We start from the raw sequence: 23914 nt of genomic DNA, 5'->3' as shown, positions 1-23914 counted from the left end.
GTGGACCACGACTTAAACAAGTTGAAAAACTTATTGCGGTGTTACCATTTAGTGGTCAATTGTACGGAATATGTACTGTACTGTGCAATCTACTAATAAAAGATTAAATCAATCAGTCAATCATGCATATGTGACAATAACATCTACTTTAGAAAGTGCAGTGCACAACTCCGAACACAACAGCTGTAAATATACTCCTCCCCTCTTAACCATGCCCCCCCCCCCCATCTCCCTAAATCGGAGGTCTCAAGGTTGGCAAGGGATTGATTAGCATGTACCATGTGATTAAGGTTTAATTTTTTACCACTAGAGGGTGCTATTTTTTAACACCATACTGAATTTTTCAGCAGAGGGGGGAAATAAGAAATGTTGGCTATTCTGCTGTAAGCATATCCTGCTTGTTTTTTTTTTTTTAATAAAACCCCCAAAGTAAAAAAAAACGCACCTTGTTGCATCCCAGACATAAGGAAAAGGACTAAAGGATAATCTGTGTTCATCACCTGCTGACTGAGTGCATCCCGTCTTTGCTGAGCGGCTGTTTATTAGTCTCTATTCATAACTCGGCTAATCCCAACTTTCACCAGCAGCCTGCCTGCGGGTCCCGCGGTGACATACGTTGCCCCAAAAGTCCAAACCTGAGGTCCCCCCGACACGTCTTATCAATGATGAAACGTCATCTCGCTGTCATCATCCTCGCAGAGTTGCATGACCACGCGGACATGGGAGATCTTCCTCACCGCCTTGTGGAACACCTGCTTCAAGTCTTTTGGCTCTTTGGGGAACAGGCTGAAAGCACAAAGGAGAGGACATGGGGAATTAACACAGAATGGGAACTGAATTGGGCAAATGCAAAGAAGTCTTTTAAACTTGTAAAGGAGAAGAACTGAGTTTTGCCAGCAATCAACACTTCCCAAAATTAAGATCGTAATGGTTTACTTGCATGAATATGAGTCACACAAAGCCCCGAAACACTTTGGACTTGGCACTTCTTGTTGGTTTTAAGCATCTTTTGCACAATCTTTGAATCTGCACCATTCCCAACCAAGCCTGTATGTAATGTTATACATTTTGGGAATGCATAACATTACCTCAGTTTTTCTTCTTTGCAAGTTGTTCCTGCCGCTGTTTCTCGGCTTGCCGTTTCTTGTACTGCGCTATCTCGGCCATCTGTAGCCCGTGGGCCATTTGCCTGTTGGGGTGAAGTCAACAGCATGAACACTGAGCGTGCACGTGCGCAACAGCACAGACGCACACGCACGCAACAGCACGGACGCACACATACACATTCACACAAACATACAAAGGCAAGGTCTGTTCCTACCCTGACTTTAGTTCTGGAGGTACAGGAAGAGGTTTGGTGAATCCATCCCTCCCGACAAGCCAGTAGGTCTCCTCTGTTCCTTTTCCCTGAACGACGAGAAGAAGATGAGAAAATGACATCATTGGAGGACATCAGCGGGACATCACACCTTGACCTCCATCCTCCCCCGCAACTCCAGCTTGTAGCCCAGATTGAGCTCATGCAGGACTTTGACCGTGCTCTCATGCACGTGGATCCTGTAGGCTAGAAAAAAGGCAAATTGAAGCAGATGGGAAGCAGACGGAGAAGGCCGTCATTGACACTCACGCAGGCCGCTGGACTCCATCCGGGAGGCCGTGTTCACCGTGTCGCCGAATAAACAGTAGCGAGGCATGGTGAGACCCACAACACCCGCTACACATGGACCTGCAGCAAGTGACAGAGTCGTTATGGCAACAAAGATACACTTGTCATTATATGACCTAGGGGACAGGCAGATTGATGCAAGTATCGGTGGTATTGATACCAAGGAATCAATCAGTATCATATTGATACTAGGGTGGAGGTCAGCAACCCGCGGCTCTAGAGCCACATGCAGCTCTATAGCGGCGCCCTGGTGGCTCCATGGAGCTTATTCAAAAATGTATTGAAATGCAAAAAAAATGGGGTGAAAAATATGTTATTTTGTCGTAATACGGTTTCTGTAGGAGGACAAAAACAACACAAACCTTCCTAATTGTTAGAATGCCCACTGTTTAATATGCTTCACTGGTGAGAGTACTTGGTGAGCGCTGTTTTGTCCTACTAATTTCAGCGGCCCTTGAACTCACCGCTGTGTGGACTGTGACTCAACAGTTTGTTTACATGTACGACTTTCTCCGACGCGGCCACAGAAAGACGTGTTATATGCCACTCCTTCTTTGTCCACCAAATGATTTATGCTGTGCACAAAGGTTAGCTTTGTTGATGTTATCATTTTGTTTTGAGTGCTAATCAGGCATATTTGGTCACTGCATGACTGCAAGCTAATCGATGATAACATGCTATTTAAACTACCTGTATGTACATATAGCATCATGTATCATTTGTAGCTATATTTGAGCTCATTTAATTAATTAACTTGTATTTAGTTTATTTTTCCATGTTTCATGCCACATTATCTGTATGTAATATTGACTGCATTTGTGATAGTTTGTGCATCATGTTGTTCCAGACCACAGCAGACGTTACCCAGCTTGCAAAGATTGCAATAAATCCATTAGAAGAAGATAGCCTGATATTTTATTTAACTTGGACACACACATCTATACATTTGGCCATTTCCAGGAGTTATCTCACCCATTTAGAAGTTTTACTAATGTTGCCCAATGTTGGAAAAATGTGTAGAATAAATATTACTTTTCAACATTTCTGTCAACGAAGATTTGCGTCAGCCTGCGACACATGGTCATTTTGATAGTAGGCTAATATAGCCGATTAGCAATCATTGTAACACTCATATAAGTCTTTTAATTTATTTTTTTGCAGCTCCAGACGGATTACTTTTTTATATTTGTGGCCCAATATGGCTCTTTCAATATTTTAGGTTGCCGAACCCTGTATTAGGGTGTTAAAATCAGTATTTTTCAGTTGTATTCATTTGAAATATTCAGTTTTTGTTGTATTGTTACATTGTTTTGTTTATATAGCATATTGTTTACGAAACAAAAACTTGGGACACAGGAGGGCTTTAGCGGAAAAAAGCAAAAGATTAATTTAAGTCAATATAGTTTTTGCTTTTGTTTACTTCTTTTGCACTATTGACTTTATTTTCCTCAAATAAAAGCAGGTAGTTCCACAAGGCGGTGAGGAAGATCTCCCATGTGCGTGTGGTCATGCACTGATAAGACGTGTCGGAGGACTTCAGGTTTGGACTTTTGAGGCAACTTATGGCACGGCGGGACCAGCGGGAATGCTTTTGTTGACATTGTTACACTCTTGCGTCTATGTATTGTTTCATTTTTCACAAAAAAATTGAATGATCTTGAAAAAATTCATTTAAAAAGGCAATAACTGTATGGGATCGATTACAACTTTTTGTCTGCTAACTTTGCATCCACCTGTGTGAAGTCCAATGCGTATCCTGACGGGAACATCTGGCATGTGCCTCATTTTGAAGGTTCCCACAGCACTCAGGATGTCCAGAGACATGTTGGCTATCTCCGCCACATGCCGGTTGCCGTTGGGAACAGGGACGCCTGACGCCACCATGTAGGCATCACCAATCGTCTCCACCTGTGAGCGGGGTATGACAACTTAGGACAGGGGCGCCAGTGTGCAGACCCTCCTTTTTTCATCAGCCCTGAACTTATTGTAAAAATGAAATGTATTAATTACTAATGAAATAATATGCTTCGTCACGCAGTCCAAAAATCGAATGTTTTGTTTAGATAGCCTAGCACAGGGGTCACCAACGCGGTGCCCGCGGGCACCAGGTAGCCCGTAAGGACCAGATGAGTAGCCCGCTGGCCTGTTCTAAAAATAGCTCAAATAGCAGCACTTACCAGTGAGCTGCTCTATTTTTTAAATTGTATTTATTTACTACCAAGCTGGTCTCGCTTTGCTCGACATTTTTAATTCTAAGAGAGACAAAACTCAAATACAATTTGAAAATCCAAGAAAATATTTTAGAGACTTGGTCTTCACTTGTTTGAATAAATTCATTAATTTTTTTACTTTGCTTTTTATAACTTTCAGAAAGACATTTTTAGAGAAAAAAATACAACCTTAAAAATGATTTTAGGATTTTTAAACACACATACCTTTTTACCTTTTAAATTCCTTCCTCTTCTTTCCTGACAATTTAAAATGTAAAGCCCACCAGGCTGCACCAAACTTTTGGTGTCTTGTTGACACAGAAAAGTACAGTGGTGTATGCGCAGCCGCTATGAAGGCTGCAAGCCTGTTTGGTTCTACTTATCTTTGTGAATCAGCCTTTTTCTGACATGAACTTCATCAAGAACAAACACAGAACACGCCTCACTGATGCACATCTGCAAGACTCACTCAGAGTTTTAGTGTCAAGTTAAACACCAGAGTACAACACACTAGTTAACAGCAATGCCAGGCTTCCCACTAACTGACAAAGAAACAGATAACAGATTTGGTGTCCAGTTCAAAGTGTGACATAATTTATTTAAAAATTTGAGAGTTGACTTTTGTATTTTACATGAGTTATTATTTGTACAAACAGGGTGCAAAGTAATCCATGATTTGTTAAAAAATGTTAGTGGCTAGCTAGTTAAAATGGGATATTGTGATTTCATAAGACTGTCTTAGAAGTGATCATTTAAAAATGTTCAATAGGAAAAATTTGAAATTGGAGAAAATATAAAAATAAAGTGTTGCACATTGATATTTATCTATTTCTATATATATTTGTGAGAAATCATTAAGATGATCAGTGTTTCCACAAAGATGAATATCATTAATTATTAATAATAACATAGAGTTAAAGGTAAATTGAGCAAATTAGCTATTTCTGGCGATTTATTTAAGTGTGTATCAAACTGGTATACATTAATCAGTACCCAAGAAGTAGCTCTTGGTTTCAAAAAGGTTGGTGACCCGTGGCCTAGCATATGTAATGTTACAGTGTAGCAAAATTTGGAAGGTGTCACAGTGGTATGCAAGCACTGCAGGAGAAGTGCATGTAAAAAGGATTTACTAAGAGGAAATAGTAGTGGAATAAGGAAGTGCAAATAAAGGCCAAGAGATACAATCATAGTTAAAAACATAGTTAACGCAGGGGTAGATTGTGCTTTAGTTTTTGGTTGAGACCAGGGATCTTGGGCTCGAAAAGATTGGTGACCACTGCTCTACATCATGCGGCTGTCAGGGGACAAGGTTTGGACACCCCTTATACAAGAGGATGAGCTTGTGACGTCATTGGCAACAGAAGGCAAAACAAGCAGTACCTTATAGACATCATGGTTGCCAATGATGGCGTCAAAAAGCGTGTAGAGGCTGTTGAGCAGGTTCACCACCTCGATGGGCTCGCTGTTGGCTGAGATGGTAGTGAAGCCTACAATGTCACTGAAATATAGGGACACGCTGTCGAAATACTCCGGCACCACAGTGCCGCCCACCTTGAGCGCCTCTGCCACGGATCTGAGGAGAACAAAAAGTAATACGGTTAGCTCATTTCCATTTTTACATTCATCCAATTTGAGTGCATAGGTGAACTGAAAATGTTAAGTGCGCCAATTGAGCCAAAGCCCGTAAACTTGTGCAAGCGTGCGGCGGTCATCTCACGGAGGCAGCATCTGCGTCAGGAGCTTCTCCGTCTTCTGCTTCTCAATCTCCAGCTCCTCTGTCCGCTCCCGGATTAGCTCCTCCAGGTTTGACGAGTACTGCTCCAGCATCCGCAGCATGGAGTCAATGATGTTGGTCTTCTTGCCCTTGTTGATGTCCTTGAACTTGACAAAGAAGCCACCAGAGTGAGAAAATATCAAAATGTTGATGGATTCAACATCTCACATACCTGGTCAAAGATCTCCTCAAACCTGGGCCTCTTTTCCGGCTGTTCATTCCAGCACTGCTTCATCAGCTGAATGCATTCCAATGGAGCGCAGTCCAAGCTGACCACCGGACGACACAAAGGAGGCGGTCTACGCAGCTTCTCGATCACATCTGAAACATAATCCAAATGGGTGTCATTGCAAAAACATTGTCATTGTCATTGCTACATTTCAGTACAGCTTGATTGTCATTTTACCTGCGGCCGACTGATCCAGCATGCAGAAGGGAGGCCCTCTGATCACCACTTCCTGCATGATGATGGCAAAGCTGTATACGTCGCCTGGTAGCGTTCCGTGCTGGCCCGGCTGAACAGTCCTCAGAATCTCTGGAGCCGTCCACAACAGCTCTGCAAAGCGAAGAGACGATTTACAAAAAGTTTGTCAAAACATTGTGGCATTCTCTAACCATCTGCAGGGGCTTCCTCGTAGGGGAACCTCTGTGCCTCCAGAACCTCATTGTAGCCGTAGTCTGTGATCTTTAACACAAAACGCCCATCCACCACGCAGTTGCGTGACTTCAGACGGGAGTGGGACATACTACGGTGGTGCAGGTACTTCATACCCTGGGATAGAGAAAAGCGACATTTGCATGAGATAGAAAGATCACTCAAAATGCTAAGCGTATGTGTGGAAGTGCGCCAACTAAGACCTTAATCTGCTGCAGTGGAAACCATTTAAGTCGACATCCTTTGGACATAAGCGGTTGTCAACATACCTGAAAATAGCTTTAACAAAATTTTTCATACATGCGATAATCTTTTTTTCAGCAGCTGATTATATTTTTTTGCTTATTTGCAAGACAATGTGTAGAAATTTTTATGAATAAACCAGGAGTTGATGCGATACTCCACTAAAACAGGTTGTCTGTAGGGCCTTTTATTATTATCTCAATATTTTTAAGCCATGTCACAATACACGATATATATCTCGATATATTGCCTTAGTCTTGAATGAACACAGCAGTATGATGATTCTATGTGTCTACATTAAAACATTCTTGGTAATACTGTATTAATATATGCTCATTTTAAACTTTCATGCAGAGGGAATTCACAATTTAGCCAAAACTGTATTTATCAAACAATTACGCAGTGGCACAAACATTCATGTAATTTCAAAACAGAAAGTCCAAGATTGTCAGAGACATTTTAAAACAAGCTATTAGTGCACTTTTGTGCATGATGTCACTAAGATGACATATCAAAACAACACTAAATTAAAATGCACTTTTTTGTACAGAACGCAACTACAATAGTTTAAAACAAATAAAGTGCACTTTTGTGCATGATGTCACACAAGATATTTCAAAAACCGTCAAATAAAAATGAGCTGCATAACAGGAAATAGTGTATGTCCCTTGGTATGTGGTAGGTTACTGCGGACGTTATTCAATTCCGTTGACAAATTTTTTCATACGATCTCGGAATGGTTGCTTCGGCATTTTGTGGGTATGGCACCGAATGGAGATGTTGAGAAGCAGAGTTTCAAGCGCTCTTCATTCTCTATCGGGTGACTTTTCAAATGATGCTACAAATTAGCAGTAGGTGCTACTTTTTGTAGCAACGCTTTAGCTGCATACTTGTTCGACATCTTCCCGCTTGAAGTCAAACCACCACCAGACGATGGACCCCATACTGTTTTTGTTAGGAAATAATTATTCCTAAATTTGTTACCATATTGGCACCTTCTTTCTCTCTTGTTACCATTCGCACCGCTCCGCTAGCATCACAGCTAATGTTACCCATGCTGCTACCTCTCATGCGAGGGCTTATGACAAGTATGTTTTTGTAAGAAAATAATCATTCCTAAATTTGTTACCATATTGGCACCTTCTTTCTCTCGTGTTACCATTCGCACCATTCCGCTAGCATCACAGCTAATGTTACCCATGCTGCTACCTCTCATGCGAGGGCTTATGACAAGTATGTTTTTGTAAGAAAATAATTATTCCTAAATTTGTTACCATATTGGGACCTTCTTTCTCTCGTATTACCATTCGCACCATTCCGCTAGCATCACAGCTAATGTTATCCATCCTGCTACCTCTCATGCGAGGGCTTATGACAAGTATGTGATGTATGTAAGAAGGTGCATTTGTCTGTGAGACGGAGAGACAGGAAAGAGTGAGAAGAACCTGTAGTGTAATGCCCGCAGCTAAAAGCAACTGCGTGAGAATGTATACTCGAATATCACGATAGTCATTTTCTATATCGCGCAGAGACAAATCTGCGATATATCGAGTATATCCGATATATCGCCCAGCCCTAGTTGTCCCCATAAATTCGGTTGACTTATGCAGGTTACATTGCACCAGCTTCTTGTCATTTATTTGATCACTAACTAACAAACCTTAATCAAATCCAGCAGCAACGACGACTTGAACATCCAATCCAGCTTGACGTCATCATTCAGTAGCAGATCCTCCAGGCTGCCTCTGGAGCAAAACTCGGTTACGATGGCGAACACGCCGCAATCGTGGAAGAAGCCCAGGAAAGGGTTGACGTTTTCATGTCGCATGTCCTTCATCTGCCGGCAGACACGTCAAAAGTGTTGTTGACTTGGACGTAACATAACCTGCTAATTAACTAACCAGCTCAAACATGTCGATTGTTTTGGGGTTAATGCTGCTGAATGAGCCATCTGGAAGCCTCTTTAGCCACGCCCAGTCCCCCTAGTGGCGAGAATGTGCACTAATCAGCTTCATAAAGTTTACTATAAGTAATGAAATTGGATGGATGGATGTTGAGGTTGCTTTCTCTAATTTGTCACCTCGAAAATGACCACGTTGGAATTCTCGTAGGTGGCCGGGGATCGGGCAGATGTGAGCGAGTTGAGGCTTCGCTCTGAGACGCTCTTTATGCCACTCGCCCGGCTGTCCTCCAAGCTCAGCTTCTGGAAAACAGTACATACAATTACAAACAAAAGATGCAGATGTATGATGAATCAGTCAAGATGTGGGCGAACCTTGTTGCTAAGAGACGGGTTGATAAACGTGACATCCGCAAGAGTCAGTAGGATCTTGTTTGGACCCTTGACCATTAAGATCTGGTTGATGCGTCGCCTAGGAAACAAGACACCTTGATTATGAGTGTTTGATCTTCCAGCCCGAGTCAGTTCAGACTTACCGGATAACATAAACCAGCAGCACAGTCAGTAAAGAAGCAGCAATGGCTGGAAGGGCAATGCTAATGGTGGAGAACAAATCCATGCCTGTAGAGGAGACATGTGTGTGTCATTTTATTGCACCTGTCACCTACATCTTTCCCAGATGTGGGTTTGGATCCAAGGATGTCACTGTGGTTTGTGAAGCCCTTTGAGGCATTTGTGATTAAGGGCTATTTAAATAAACTTTGACTGATTGATTGTCCTGTCTCACCTTTTGAGCAGATGACACCAGGCGTGAACCAGCATGGGTCGTCCTTTCTGGGTCCATATCCGTCAGGAAAGTGAATGTCTTGACCGAGGAAGTTTACCACGTTGGCCTCCATGTTGAGTCTTTTATTTACGCAAGAGCCAGCATTTAGTTGTATGCCAGTCATAGAGGAATACAAGGACAAAACATTTGCTAGCTTACTACAGTGGAGCCTGATTAAGTCGCTCCCGCCTATGTCAACACGACATGTCTAAATCATCAAGTGCCAGCAGGGACGTGCGGTCAGGAGAGGCAGAAGTCATATTTGTAATGATGAAACATTTTTAAATGATACAAAAACATGCAATGTTAATATGTGTTCATTAAACAATGTTAAAAATGTAATTTATGTGTGATTATTATCATATTTAAAATGTTCTTAAGTAAAGTCACATTTTATGTTCAAATTGAATTGACCAATCTCACTGCACTGCACTTGGCCATACATACAACATATGCAAAAAATCTAAAAACTTCAAAGGCATCAATGCCTCACCTGGCGAGAACCTCATCGGATGTCACGCAGTTTCCTTCTACCTATTTATTTTTTATTATTAAAAAGTTGTCGCTCAACTCGACATAAATGCTTGTATTGCCTTTTATAACATCCAGTTTGACAGAGAGGTCCTTTTAGTGAATTTTTTTTAAATTTTATGTTGACGTAAGTATCGTCAGTATTATTATTGTTGCTAAGCAACATGAAATGACAACAGCTACAAACTGCTGTCTAGCTGCAATGTACAAAAATGTACATTGACTTCCTGTTCAGTGGAAAATAAGAGCATGGTAGACTTAACCTGGATTCAAATACAGCAACTAAAAAAATGCACTAATTTCATCTTTTTAATAAGATTTTTTGCCACTGTTCAAGGGATTTGTATCAATGACATCCGCTTATTGAAATAAAAAATAAGCATAAATGGAGAAATATGATGACAAAAGTTAATTTATTATTGCCAATTTGCTTGTAGTCACCAGTAAATGTGCTAGCAAAATATGCAAGCAACGGCTGGTGTCTATGCTCGACTTGGACTAAGACAATACTTATTGATTCACAATGGAAATTGTTCCACACAGTAACTCAGTTACAAAGAATGGAAATTATGATAAAGTAGACTAAAAATGTACCATAGTAGCAATATAAAATATAACATATTTATTAACATATTATGTCACATTTACATATTATATACATATTATGTCATATTTACATATTATATACAGTGGGGCAAGAAAGTATTTAGTCAGCCACCGATTGTGCAAGTTCTCCCACTTAAAATGATGACAGAGGTCTGTAATTTTCATCATAGGTACACTTCAACTGTGAGAGACGGAATGTGAAAAAAATCCAGGAATTCACATTGTAGGAATTTTAAAGAATTTATTTGGAAGAAGAATACAGAGTTGCATCCCAAAAACACCATACCTACTGTGAAGCATGGGGGTGGAAACATCATGCTTTGGGGCTGTTTTTCTGCTAACGGGACAGGACGATTGATCCGTGTTATGGAAAGAATAAATGGGGCCATGTATCGTGAGATTTCGAGTCAAAACCTCCTTCCATCAGTGAGAGCTTTGAATGGTTGACCAAATACTTATTTTCCTCCATAATTTACAAATAAATTCGTTAAAATTCCTACAATGTGAATTCCTGGATTTTTTTTTCATAGTCTGTCTCTCACAGTTGAAGTGTACCTCTGATAAAAATTACAGACCTCTGTCATAATTTTAAGTGGGAGAACTTGCACAATCGGTGGCTGACTAAATACTTTTTTGCCCCACTGTATACAGTATATAACATATACATATATAATATATATTATTCGTCAGTCTAGTCAGTCCAGGTGGCATCAACATTAAGAGGTTCTACTGTACCTGTGTGTTGGTTTCAGCTCCCAGGACAGTCCATCTGTGTCCAGTAGGACATAATCCAACAGAATGTTTCCAGAACCATCAAACTTCATGGGATGGCTGAAGCCCTGCAACATGAATAAGATACGAAAAATACATTTTGACAGTCACAAAACATTTTCCAGAGTGTACCTCAAAGCTGTGGTTTTGCACTCGACGAGCGACATTTCCACCAGACATCCACTGATTAGAACGTCGGACTTGCTGCACGGCATGAGCCACTAGGACCACGGAGCTGTAGATGGTTCCAAAGAGAGGGGACACCTGCAGGGCCAAGCAGGATGTTGTAGACGGGAGTAGGCCTTTTAGACGGCACCTTACTGACATCACCTGTTGGGGCTCCAGGGTTTTCGCCACTTCGCCCTTCCCCATGGCCTCTTTGTAGGCCTCGAAAAACGACCCTTGGAGCGAGTCAATCGTTACGGTGAGCACGACGTCGTAGGCCCTCAGCAGTTTGTGGTTGCTCCTCAGAGCCGGGAAGCTGACGTTGCGGTATGGAAGGCTGTAGAGGATGGTGTCGTAGGGCAGGAATAGCAGGGAGCCGTCGACCATCTGCATGTCATGAGCCGTCTCCAGGAGGAGCTTCTGAAGCTCGCCGCCTATCAGCACTGAGTGCATACAGAGGACCACCACTGAGGAGAAGATAGATGTTTGAGGTGAAGTCTTCTTAGGACACATAAAAGAGGAGATCCACCTCGTATTTCTCTCATCTTGCGAACTTTGCCCAGAGTTCTCCTGATGCCATGAGGTGTATTCTCCATGACAATGACAAGTCTGACAGAAAGACCCTGGGCACGGAGGGAGTCGGCCACCTAAAAGATGAACACAAGCACAGTGAACGCTACCAAACATTTGTTATGTACTTTATTTAATTTTAAATTTTGAGCGTTTGTATCTATTATATGGGCCATTCTACCTAATTGGTTTAAAGTGAGGTTGGAAATATTTAAAAAATGTGTAAGTTGTATATTCTCAAAACCTTGTACAAGGTTTGTTGTACAATATCTTAAGGATACATTTCTAGAAAAAGACCAGTCAACTTGTTTTTTTCAGAATATTTGGGAATGTTTTTCTTCTCCTCAAACTTGTCACTACCAAAACATAGCATTCAGTTATGAATTTAAACAAAATTATGCTAACCTGTTATGCTTACTTCCGTCATGTAAAAATAACTTCAAAAACAATTTAGGTTTTTCACAATAAAATCCATTTTCTTACTTCAATATATTAAATTCTTCAAAATCGGTATGCAATCTTTCTTTCTAAAATGGCAAACACTAATTACCGTATTACCGTATTACACACTACGGGCTTACACACACACACATCCACAAAAATATACTCCACACATACACCCCCCCCCACCCCCAAACCCAACGCCCTCTACGCAAATCCCGTAGGGGTGATGAATGGATGGACAGCGCCTGAGAGCTGCGGCCTACCACCATGACCTTGAACTACCTTCCCTCTGTTGCTAGATATCTCCAGATGTATGTTGTAATACGTAAATGTGCTTTGCTTTGGAGGTTTTTTCCCACTCCAGACTGGGCCCCCCTTAGGAGCCCAGTCTAGATTGTATTTTTTTACTCATCCTTCCCCAACGTTTATCTTTTTTCCATCTTTTACGGGGCGCCTTATGGCGACCCATCAGCGTTCTTGTTCTGTAACCCTGTACACTGTTTGTTTGTCCAATCTTGAACAGGTTTGTGCTGAAAACAAAGTTTCGTTGTACTTGTGCAATGACAATAAAGACCTATCCTATCCTATTTCCTTGAATTGCCGCCGGGCATATAGTACACGCCTGCCTTGGTCAAACTCGCTTTGCAAAATAATTAGCGTATGCTTAGGATTATCGCCGGGTCAAACTCATGACGTCACGAGTGACACTTCCCCTGTCATAATTTTCAAAATGGAGGAGGCTGATTTCAATACCGGTAATTTGAAATCGCATAAAGGGAAGAAGATTAAGAGCTATTCAGTAGGATTTAAGGTCCAAGCTATTGAATACCGGTAGGCTAAAAATAACAGTAAGCAGCTATGTTTTATTAATATACCTTTGGAGAGGTGGAGCCGACGTTCCGACAGACAGGCAGGGCACGCCCAAGATGGCGGCGACGGCGAGCAATCGGAGAGGAGCGGAAGAGCGACCTGGACTGAGGTTTTATTGAAAAATAAACAAAGTCAAACTGCTCAAGCCATGTCCTTTCTTGGTGGTCCTGGGAACCCGCAAGATGACGGCTTGAGACCGTCACAATACCGTAGCTGCGTGTGTCAAATATGAGTCATTAAATGACTCCCGCCTCCTGGTGGTAGAGGGCGCTAGTGATCCTTCTTGCGACTACTCGGCTGCAGAAGAAGTGACAATGAGTGACCTGATATGTGCTGGGACGGATATGACCTTTTAGGATGTAACACTCCTATGCTGGCTATGTAAACAAAAGGGCTGAAATAAAGCATGTTCCAGTCCGTAATACCCAGTGTATTATTTACACAATTACACTTCCTGGTGGCAACGGTGGGATAAAGAGATCACCCACAGGCAGAACGGGAAATCAGATTTGTGTTGCCCTCAAGTGACACAGATTGTATATTGTATGCTCCAAAGTGTTTAAAATCTAATATTTTAATATCGGAATTATGTGCCCCATCCGTAGCTAGTCCGAATCAAGTTGGAATCCGATGTTGTCAAACGTGACTGCAGTCTAAACAGCGATGTTCATACTTGCGACATTTACATTATCTTTGGTCGAGCTACGTCATTTGTGTGTGCAACACAATCACTTTTCCTTTTAGCAATGATCTTATTTCTCCTTCTGCAGTTGTCTTCCATCATCTGACTGGTTCTTTAACAAACGTAGCCACGGCACAAACCCATTAACACACTGATCTGTGGCGTCCATGTTTTTTCCCGTTGTAGTGACTTCCTCGTTCATTTACGAAATGCAGTCAACTTCCTTTGTTTTCACTTCATCGAACTGTGCATGTAAGTGACATTGAGGCCACATTGGAGCCTGTGTGTATTTATACCAGCATCTGATAAAGCATTTTACTTATAAAATGTGGTCGACTTTAGTCTTTGACCTCCAGGTCTAGGGTTAACCTTCCTCTGCTCACTGGCCAATAAATATTCCCTTCTTCAATGTAATTATTTCCTCCTTCAAATAATATTGCTTTTTAACTGGATCACCTTTCCCTCTTTCTTCATATTCTCGCAAACGTTCTTTTCCAATGTTTTATTTGGTTTTGGCATGTAGGTGTCGTCCTGATTCTTTCTCTCTGAACTCTGTAATTACAGATGTAAACCTGCATTACATTAAAAAAGTGCTTATTTGCTTTAACTGGATTATTAAAACAATGATTATTGAAGACAATCCCTCATTTTTGTGAACACAAGTATTTGAAAATTAAATTTTGTCACTATCGAAATGATCATGTCAGCACCGAATCTTTGTCATGTTTCGGTGGTGAAAATTCTGGCTAAGTTTTACCATAACTAAATAATGCTAGCAAGCATATATGGCTAGCAAACACACATTTGTAGAGTTGTACATTGAAAAAAATATATATGTTTGTAAAAACTGAAAACATTTACATCATTGAAGAGAATATGTGTTTGGCAGGGACCATTTTTAAAGACACACACTGATTTCTAGAACTTGGAATACATTTATTTAAAAACTATAGGAATAGGTTACTAAAATGCCGCCATTAGGGGCAGAAATGTTATGTCACTTCTTGGTTAAAAAAAAACAGGGGGGTGGCCTAAATCTAGAATCAGCCAAACCTCAAATTTTTGTGTTACTGTAGTACAGGGGTAGGGAACCTATGGCTCTAGAGCCAGATGTGTCTCTTTTGATGACTGCATCTGGCTTAACACGATAAGTAATGAATAATTCCGCTGGTAATCACAGTGTTAAAATAAATGTTCAAATTATAAAACATTCTCATGTATTTTAATCCAACCATCCATTTTCTATCGCACCCGTTCAAGAAGTCGCATTAATGGTAAGAAGTATTATATTTATTATTGGTTAGCTTTAGAATAACAATGTTATTAAAAAGAATAAGAGACTTATTATACTCTAAAAATGTTGGTCTTACTTAAAAATGTACGTTGTATTCGGTGTTAAAAAATATTATATGGCTTTCACATAAATACATTTTGAAATATCTAGCTTTCATGGCTCTCTCAGCCAAAAAAGTTCCCGACCCCTGCTGTAGCAAGATATAAACTTAGGTTTTTTGTTTTTTTTTTCGCAGTTTTTTAATTTAAAAACGAACCCCATAAGAAATCTGTATTTCAACCTGTTTAAACTTTGTCATAAATATATTTTAAAGTACACCATTGAAACAAATATAAAACATGTTTTAATTGGTATTTTTACAAATGATGATTGAAAAGATGTATCTTTTCTTCTTATCACTATTTCAATTAATGCACTGGGTCGGTGGTCAGCACTTTAGCACCGCCCTAGTGGCTCCCTGGAGCTTTTTCAAAAATGGAAAAAGATGGGGGAAAAAAAATACATTTGTTGTTTTAATAATCTTTCTGTAGAAGGACAAACATAACACACACCTTTCTATTGTTAGAAAGCCCACTGTTTAATGTTTGTGTTTACGCTTCACTGATGATTTTTGGCCAACGCTGTTTTGTCCTACTAATTTTAGCGATCCTTGAACTCACCGTAGTTGGTTTACGTGTACATCTTCTTCCGTCGCTGTCACAGAAAGACGTGTGTTATGCCACTCCTTCTTTAGTCTCATTTTGCCAACCAAAGATTTTATGCTGTGAGTGAATGCAAAAAAGTGAGCTTTGTTGATGTTATTGACTTGCGTGGAGTGTTAATAATCCAAGCTAACATGCTATTTTGGCTAGCCGTGTGTACATATTGCAGCATTATGCCTCCTTTGTAAGTCTATTTGAGTTCATTTAATTTCCTTTACTTTTGTCCTCTGTGTATTTAATTTATATTTGCATGTCTCATGACACATTATCTGTATGTAATATTGGCTGTATTTCTGATTGTGTGCCACGTTGTTCCAGACCACAGCAAATGTTACCAGGCTTGCAAAGTTTGCGATGAATCCATTAAAAGAAGACAGCCTGTCCTTTCCTTTAACTTGGGCACACACTTCTATACCTTTGGTGGTTTTAAGTCCATCATTTCCAGAAGTTATCTAACTCTCTGAGACACTTAATGTGATTAGAACACTTACATAAGGCTATAACTTTTTGTGACATGTTGCGTTTGGACCAGATGTTCCTCCGAGGGAATTTAAGTTGCTGGTCAACCCCAAGTTATTTTGCTGACACATAAAATGATTTTAAATTAATCCCAGACAGAATACGTATTTTGACATTTTATTCCAAAGCTTTGGAGAGACCAATCTATGAACAACACATTCAAATCGCATCGCCCAAGTTGATCTGCAAACACTACGGAAGTCTTGCCTTTTTGCATACGCCAGTAGCCCCCCCTACATAGCGAATACACTTATCTATTGTTTTCCTCAGCTGGAGACAGAAAGAAATAGGAAGAAGGAGTATTGCTACTCCTGCATTCCAAGCTCAGTGTCGTCTACAGTGTACCATCGGTCATGAGGTAAGGAAAAGATAAAAAGAGCACACGATGGAAGGAACACTAGCTATTTCAAATATGACTGAAGAAGAGAAATAACTTTTAAATATGGATATATGTTGATATCTATCTCAGTCAGGCTCCAGAGAGATTTTATTTTATGGCTTTCAACATGTTGGGTTGCTGACCCCTGCCCTGGGTTTAAACAAATCATAATATAATCCCATTAAAAATCCATGTCTGAATACTCTATAGATTTATTAAACCCCACCTTTTGGTAAAGGCACAGCACTTTGGATTAATTCGGTAGAATGCCCCATAGATGCATCTATTTTGTACTTTATTTATATTTGTTTTGTATTTCATGTTTAGATGCCTCCAACCTTGGTCGCCGTGTCTACCCAGATGTCATCTGAGGAAGAGATGATCCCCACGTGAGCCCACCGGAAGTACCGCATGATTCTCACCAGCACCCACGTGGGCCTCGGCATGGAGCGGCCAAAGGTTGGGTGGCTGCGAGCGTCGTCCATTTCGTCGCCGACGCAGCCCCATGAAAACAGAGCCTGACGGAGGTGTCCATTAGCACGTTTTAGTTGTCAAAACTTGAAAACATGACTTACTTTGTTCCAGCCTTTGCTCAGCATTGAGGCAGCATCACAGTAGCCCGGGTTGATAGGTCCGACATAAGCCGAGGCTTTGGTGTGGAAAGCCACAAATGCCTCCAGACCTCTTGAGGTCTCACATGGCTCCTGAAGAAAGACAGTCATGTAAAGATCATCGAAAAACAACACATTTCTTAATTGAGTTAAGATCCTACATGCAGCACAGTGTAGTCAAAGGTGTCAGTGTGGGACAGCAGGGGGTCCTTGTTGATGTGGTTTACAGCCAGCTGTGCTGCGACATTGGGTAGGGCCTTGGAGAAGAGCGGGTCACAGCTCCAGGGTCCCACCACCCCGACACGAAACAAAGTCCCATGGCCAGGGCCAATCAGCACGCAAAATGAGGCCAGGGCCACCAGGAGGAGACGTCCATGTGGGGATGAGGGGTGGTTTTGCTCCTGCTTCAATGTTGTTAGAGAGAGCAGACTCAGCCATTCCATTCCCAATTTGAACTTCCGAGTTCAAAATCAAATGGATGAAAACGATTTGGTGCCCTGCAAACAAAGGGTGGATTTTGTTCTAGAAAGGACACATGGAGGACAGAACATAATAATGCAGTTCTACTGGGCAACTGTGACCTGTATCTTCTTATTTAATTTATTTTTTTTTATTTCTCGGCTAAACTAAACTTTTAGTAATAAAGTAGTTTTAATGCTAACCTTAAAAGCAGACCCTCAACCTCAACCCCAGAGTTAGTAAGCAGAATCAGAGCATTTTGGCCAAGAAGAGAATGCAGATTTCATGGAGTATTTTTATTGAAATACCGGTATACATATTATGTTTATTTCAATAAAATACTCCATGAGTGTGTGAATGTGAGTGTGAATGTTGTCTATCTGTGATGAGGTGGCGACTTGTTTAGGGTGTACCCCGCCTTCCGCCCAAAACAGCTGAGATAGGCTCCAGCACCCCCCGCAACCCTGAACAGGACATGCGTTAGAAAATGGATGGATGGATATACATATTATGGCTTCCCACTAGGCTCCAATGTAATTTTAAAAGTCCCTAAAATGAGCAGGATATTACCCTAAAATAGAATAATACAGACACAATAATTCAATTTCAGCAGCACTAATACAATATGATAATCAACAAGTGTTTTATTCTGAAAATATAAAATCTAACAAGCAAGTTGTTTTTGGGCCTTAGCATATTCCATCCATCCATTCATTTCCCACCGCTTATTCCCTTTGGGGTTGCGGGGGACGCTGGTGCCTATCTCAGCTACAATCGGGCGGAAGGCGGGGTACACCCTGGACAAGTCGCCACCTCATCACAGGGCCAACACAGATAGACAGACAACATTCACACCCACATTCACACACTAGGGCCAATTTAGTGTTGCCAATCAACCTATCCCCAGGTGCATGTCTTTGGAAGTGGAAGGAAGCCGGAGTACCCGGAGGGAACCCACGCATTCACGGGGAGGACATGTAAACTCCACACAGAAAGATCCCGAGCCTGGGATTGAACCCAGGACTACTCAGGACCTTCGTATTGTGAGGGAGACGCACGAACCCCTCTGCCACCGTGAAGCCCGCCTTAGCATATTGTATTTATTTTGAATATACAAAATATTATTAATTTATTGTTACTTTAACACAGAGGGGCGGAGAGGGATGCGAGGTCCGCATGTGACCCCGAGAAACATGCTTTATCAGTATCATGCTTTAAACCCTGCTTCACAAAGCTTTGCATATCATTGTAGCCATTAATACGAGCTTCCTCATTTTGATTAAAAATAAATAAATCAGGGGAGGCACCGTGGAAGAGGGGTTAGTGCGTCTGCCTCTCAATACGAAGGTCCTGAGTAGTCCTGGGTTCAATCCCGGGCTCGGGATCTTTCTGTGTGGAGTTTGCATGTTCTCCCCGAGACTGCGTGGGTTCCCTCCGGGTACTCCAGCTTCCTCCCACTTCCAAAGACATGCACCTGGGGATAGGTTGATTGGCAACACTAAATTGGCCCTAGTGTGTGAATGTAATTGTGAATGTTGTCTATCTATGTTTGTTAGGAAAACGCATGGCTGCCGTTTTGTTACCCCAAGATTCAACAACCAGGAGGAGGATGAGCAGGTAAGATGACTTTAATTATCATCAAACAGAAAAAGGAAGCAGTCTTGCAAACTGAAGTTACAAACGGAGTGTTATCTTCGAACACTGAGGAGTGCTCGAGTGAAAACATGAATAGACATATGTTGATTGGCAGCAGGTGTGGACCGGCTGTCAATCAACGGCAGGTGAGAAGAAAACAGTGCTCGCGCAGAACAGGAAATTTAACAAAATAAGTGGACTGACGGGAAGTAAATACAAAAACAAGGAAAACCAACAGAATTGAAGTGACAGATCGTTACAGGATCCCCCCTCAAGGAACAGATTCCAGATGTTTCCTGGAAACAAGAGCGGTCAAAAGTGTGAAGCGACTGGGATGAGACTCAGCACCTCCAAGTCCAAGTCCATGGCTCTCACCCGGAAAAGGATGGAGTGCCATCTCCGGGTTGGGGAGGAGACCCTGACCCAAGTGGAGGAGTTCAAGTACCTAGGAGTCTTGTTCACGAGTGAGGGAAGAGTGGATCGTGAGATCGACAGGCGGATCAGTGCAGTGTCTTCAGTAATGCGGACGCTGTATTGGTCCGTTGTGGTGAAGGAGGAGCTGATCCGAAAAGCAAAGCTTTTTTATTTACCGCTGGATCTACGTTCCCATCCTCACCTATGTTCATGAGCTTTGGGTTATGACCGGAAGGACAAGATCACGGGTACAAGCGGCCGAAATTAGTTTCCTCCGCCGGGTGGCGGGGCTCTCCCTTAGAGATAGGGTGAGAAGCTCTGCCATCCGGGGGGAACTCTGAACTTCCTCCCTAGGGAGGTGTTTAAGGCATGTCTGACTGGTATGAGGGCACGGGGAAGACCCAGGACACGTTGGGAAGACTATGTCTCCCGGCTGGCCTGGGAACGCCTCGGGATCCCCTGGGAAGAGTTGGACGAAGTGGCTGGGGAGAGGAAAGTCTGGTCTTCCCTGCTTAGGCTGCTGCCCCTGCGACCCCACCTCGGATAAGGGGAAGAAGACGGATGGATGGATGTTATGCAGATGTGTACGTACAACAGTTTTATAGACAAATTATACTAATTAGAGCAGAGGTCTCAAGCTCAATTTACCTGGGGGCCACTGGATGCCGAAACTGGGTGAGCCTGGGCCGCAAGAAAAAATTTCTTAAAAAATCTAACATCAGAGTCTTTTTAATGAATTCACCTTCTATGAATGGCTTTCCCGCCCTAGCAACATACTTGCCAAACCTCACGATTTTTCCGGGAAACTCCTGAATTTCAGTGCACCTCCCGACAATCTACTGGTGCAACCATTTTCCCGAATTTGTCACTTTTCACCCGGCCGACATTATTAAGGGCTGCCGTGACTGCACTGCCTTTAACATCCTCTACAACAGTGGTTCTCAACCTTTTTTCAGTGATGTACCCCCTGTGAACATTTTTTTTAATTCAAGAACCCCCTAATCAGAGCAAATCATTTTTGGTTGAAAATGAACATTTTTTTTAATTCAAGAACCCCCTAATCAGAGCAAATCATTTTTGGTTGAAAAAAAGAGATAAAGAAGTAAAATACAGCACTATGCCATCAGTTTCTGATTTATTAAATTGTATAACAGTGCAAAATATTGCTCATTTGTAGTGGTCTTTCTTGAACTATTTGGAAAGAAAGATATAAAAATAACAAAAAAAACTTGTTGAAAAATAAAAAAGTGATTCAATTATAAATAGATTTCTACACATGTAATCATTAACTTAAAGGGCCCTCTTTGGGGATTGTAGTAGAGATCCATCTGGATTCATGAACTTAATTCTAAGCATTTCTTCACAAAAAAAGAAATCTTTAACATCAATATTTATGGAACATGTCCACAAAAAGTCTAGCTGTCAACACTGAATGTTGGATTGTTGTATTATTTTTCCATAGTTTATGAACTTACATTCATACTTCATTGAAATATTATTCAATAAACATATGTATAAAGGATGTATGAATTGCTGCTGTTTTTTTAGAAAGTTTTTAATAAATTTCAATTGTCCCTTGACATACCTTCAAGTACCTCCAGGGGTCCGCGCAACCCCTAAAGAAGACTGCTGCTTCACTACATGTCATCGCGCACGCTTTTATATCACACAACTGTAACATATTGTGTGAGATTCGTGCAGACGTCAGTGGCTGCAAGACGTACTTGATCAACAGCCATACAGTTCATACTGAGGGTGCCGTATAAACAACTTTAAAACGGTTACAAATATGCGCCACACTGTGAACCCACACCAAACAAGAATGAGAAACCCTTTTTCGGAGAATTTCCACACCCTAACACAACTTAAACACAAGAGAACAAATACCCAGAACACCTTGCAGGGCTACAATATACAACGCCTCAACCGGCGCAAGTAGGGAGGGTAGGAGCGTGGGGGGTTGGTGGTAGCGGGGGTATGTATATTGTAGCCCGGAAGGGTTAGGTCTGCATGGGATTCTGGGTAATTGTTCTGGTGTGTTTATGTCGTATTACGGTGTGGATGTTCTCCCGAAATGTTTGTCATTCTTGTTTGGTGTGGGTTCAAAGTGTGGCGCATATTTGTAACAGTTTTAAAGTTTTTTTTACGGCCACCCTTAGTGGGACGTGTGTTGCTGTTGAACAAATATATCTTGCAATAACACACGTGTGTATCTCATGGCCAGATGCAACTCACAACTGCTTGCCCGCTGTCAGTTCAGGATGTAGGGGGCGCTAAAGGCAGTGCCATTATGGCACTCCCTGATTATTGTTAATCTGGTATAAACTAACAGGGGCTTCGAGAGAATTGGTGCCCTGAAATTCAGGGGTCTCACGGGAAAATTGGGGACGTTAGCAAGTATGACGCTGTCAAGCGCCGTTCATATTAAACTCGCGGGCCGCACCAACATTAGATTGTCATATCAAAGCGCGGGCCGCATAATATAGTCTCGCGGGCCACAATTGGCCCGTGGGCCGCATGTTTGAGACCCCTGAATTAGAGTCAAAACAGAGTGTGGGAGTGCAAAATGGTTTATTCTTCCTAGTGGGCATAATAGAATACTATTGAGAAGAACTGCTCAAATTAAAAGATAAGATGCGTGTGTTATTTATTGACCAAAATTTGATCTTAATGAACAAAATTGATCAAAGGGGTCCTTGTATCATTCAATTTGGACACCGCAGTTTAAGACTATGGGCAGAAGACGTGTCCACACTCGTCTGGCATGGTGTGGATTAACTGGTATTGTCGACTGACCCAGGTGTAATTAAACTGTAGAAGGGCCTACATATGATCTCCAGCTTGAATGAGCCTAGGTCATCAAAGCAATGTTGCATAACAATATAATAAAAGGTGACAGACAGACAGTGAATGTGAGTGTGAATGTTGTCTGTCTATCTGTGTTGGCCCTGCGATGAGGTGGCGACTTGTCCAGGGTGTACCCTGCCTTCCGCCCGATTATAGCTGAGATAGGCGCCAGCGCCCCCCGCGACCCCGAAAGGGAATAAGCGGTAGAAAATGGATGGATGGATGGACAGAAATGCATGCAGTTTAAACAGTTTCAAGGATATTCTGTTGGAGAGGTAATCTGATAATTCCCGTTGTTTGTTCAGAACGCTACTTGAGTAAATGTTCCATGAATGCCCGCACTCACCTTTTTTCAACACTAGTTGTGTAACAATTCAGTTATTCACAGTTGTGTCAGCTGCTCCTTGGCCTACGTGATACCGGAAAACAGGGTAGGATTTATTTACATTTATATTTGCAGTTAATTCATTGGAATAGTTAGCACTCGAGTCCCTACAATTGTATGTTTGACAAACAAAACATGTGAGTGGGGGTCACTAACACAAATTATTCCTCCTAAGCAGTTAGGAAGGCTTTTGTTTTGCAAATTTAAATGCGTATAATTCTCATTCCCCAAATAGTTGCTTTAGTATTTTCATCTTGAAAATTCCTCAATTTTTATTTAAAATGCATTCAGTCCTTATTTATTTAATGGTTTAAAGTTTCCTACCGTGCTGAGAAGAGACTGAAGCATCCTGCATATTCTGATGCAAAGACAGGTGGGTGTGTCCTTCAAAAATTCTAGTGTGCAGGGAAATACTGTAGTCCTCGACTTAAGTCCCAACATCCAGAAATTAGCGGTCTCCCTGCGAGGAAATAATATACACACACAACTCAGCAGGTGAGTGTAGAGGGACACACGAGTTCGGTTAGGTATGCACATCCTGCCCTGACAGATTAGTTGCAATCCAATCATCTCCCTTGCGGCATTAAGGTACACTGCATGAGGTGAATATTATACTGGTAATTGTGAGGCTTTTACACCTTCAACACCTCAATTTAACGGCTTCAGCATGATCAGGATAATGAATCCATAGCAATCAGCATTGATTTCATACTATGCACATGATTCAGGAATATAAGTTTGCTCATTTCACCACAAG

The 23914-nt window shown here is 41.6% G+C and overlaps 1 protein-coding gene across 4 annotated transcripts; it reads right to left on the bottom strand.

Moving 5' to 3' along the window:
- Positions 1–384: 384 nt before the first annotated feature.
- gc2 (guanylyl cyclase 2) lies at positions 385–23626 on the bottom strand. Of its 4 annotated transcripts, none has more exons than XM_061913799.1 (25): positions 23482–23626; positions 17579–17914; positions 17382–17510; positions 17145–17324; positions 11877–11994; positions 11513–11814; positions 11315–11446; positions 11147–11250; positions 9236–9354; positions 8985–9069; positions 8824–8920; positions 8629–8751; positions 8450–8530; positions 8209–8385; positions 6266–6422; positions 6057–6206; positions 5823–5971; positions 5594–5757; positions 5257–5449; positions 3400–3574; positions 1628–1726; positions 1470–1564; positions 1322–1407; positions 1089–1189; positions 643–786 (listed from the first exon to the last, which is right to left on the bottom strand). In XM_061913799.1, the coding sequence occupies exons 2-24, from the start codon at positions 17858–17860 to the stop codon at positions 1090–1092; spliced, it is 3297 nt and encodes a 1098-aa protein (XP_061769783.1). In that variant the 5' UTR covers positions 17861–17914; positions 23482–23626; the 3' UTR covers positions 643–786; position 1089. The 4 variants fall into 4 exon arrangements, with proteins under 4 accessions (XP_061769781.1, XP_061769782.1, XP_061769783.1 ...); XM_061913800.1 differs by having other exon boundaries at positions 8629–8748; XM_061913797.1 differs by lacking the exon at positions 1089–1189 and having other exon boundaries at positions 385–786.
- Between the last annotated feature and the right edge of the window lie 288 nt (positions 23627–23914).

This window comes from Nerophis ophidion, linkage group LG10 (genome assembly GCF_033978795.1).
Source record: "Nerophis ophidion isolate RoL-2023_Sa linkage group LG10, RoL_Noph_v1.0, whole genome shotgun sequence".
In the NCBI taxonomy this organism is placed as follows: Eukaryota; Metazoa; Chordata; class Actinopteri; order Syngnathiformes; family Syngnathidae; genus Nerophis; species Nerophis ophidion.
Note: the sequence above shows the minus strand (reverse complement) of the source record. Positions and strands in the feature narration are given on the sequence as shown.

Bases quoted from the DNA above. Each gene is read 5' to 3' on its own strand.
- gc2 (XM_061913797.1), bottom strand. From the start codon at position 17,860: ATGGAATGGCTGAGTCTGCTCTCTCTAACAACATTGAAGCAGGAGCAA. The intron at 11,447-11,512 runs GTGATGTCAGTA...TTGGCCCTGCAG, and splicing joins AAACCCTGGAGCCCCAACAG to GTGTCCCCTCTCTTTGGAAC. The intron at 1,565-1,627 runs GTGAGTGTCAAT...CCTTTTTTCTAG, and splicing joins GATGGAGTCCAGCGGCCTGC to CCTACAGGATCCACGTGCAT.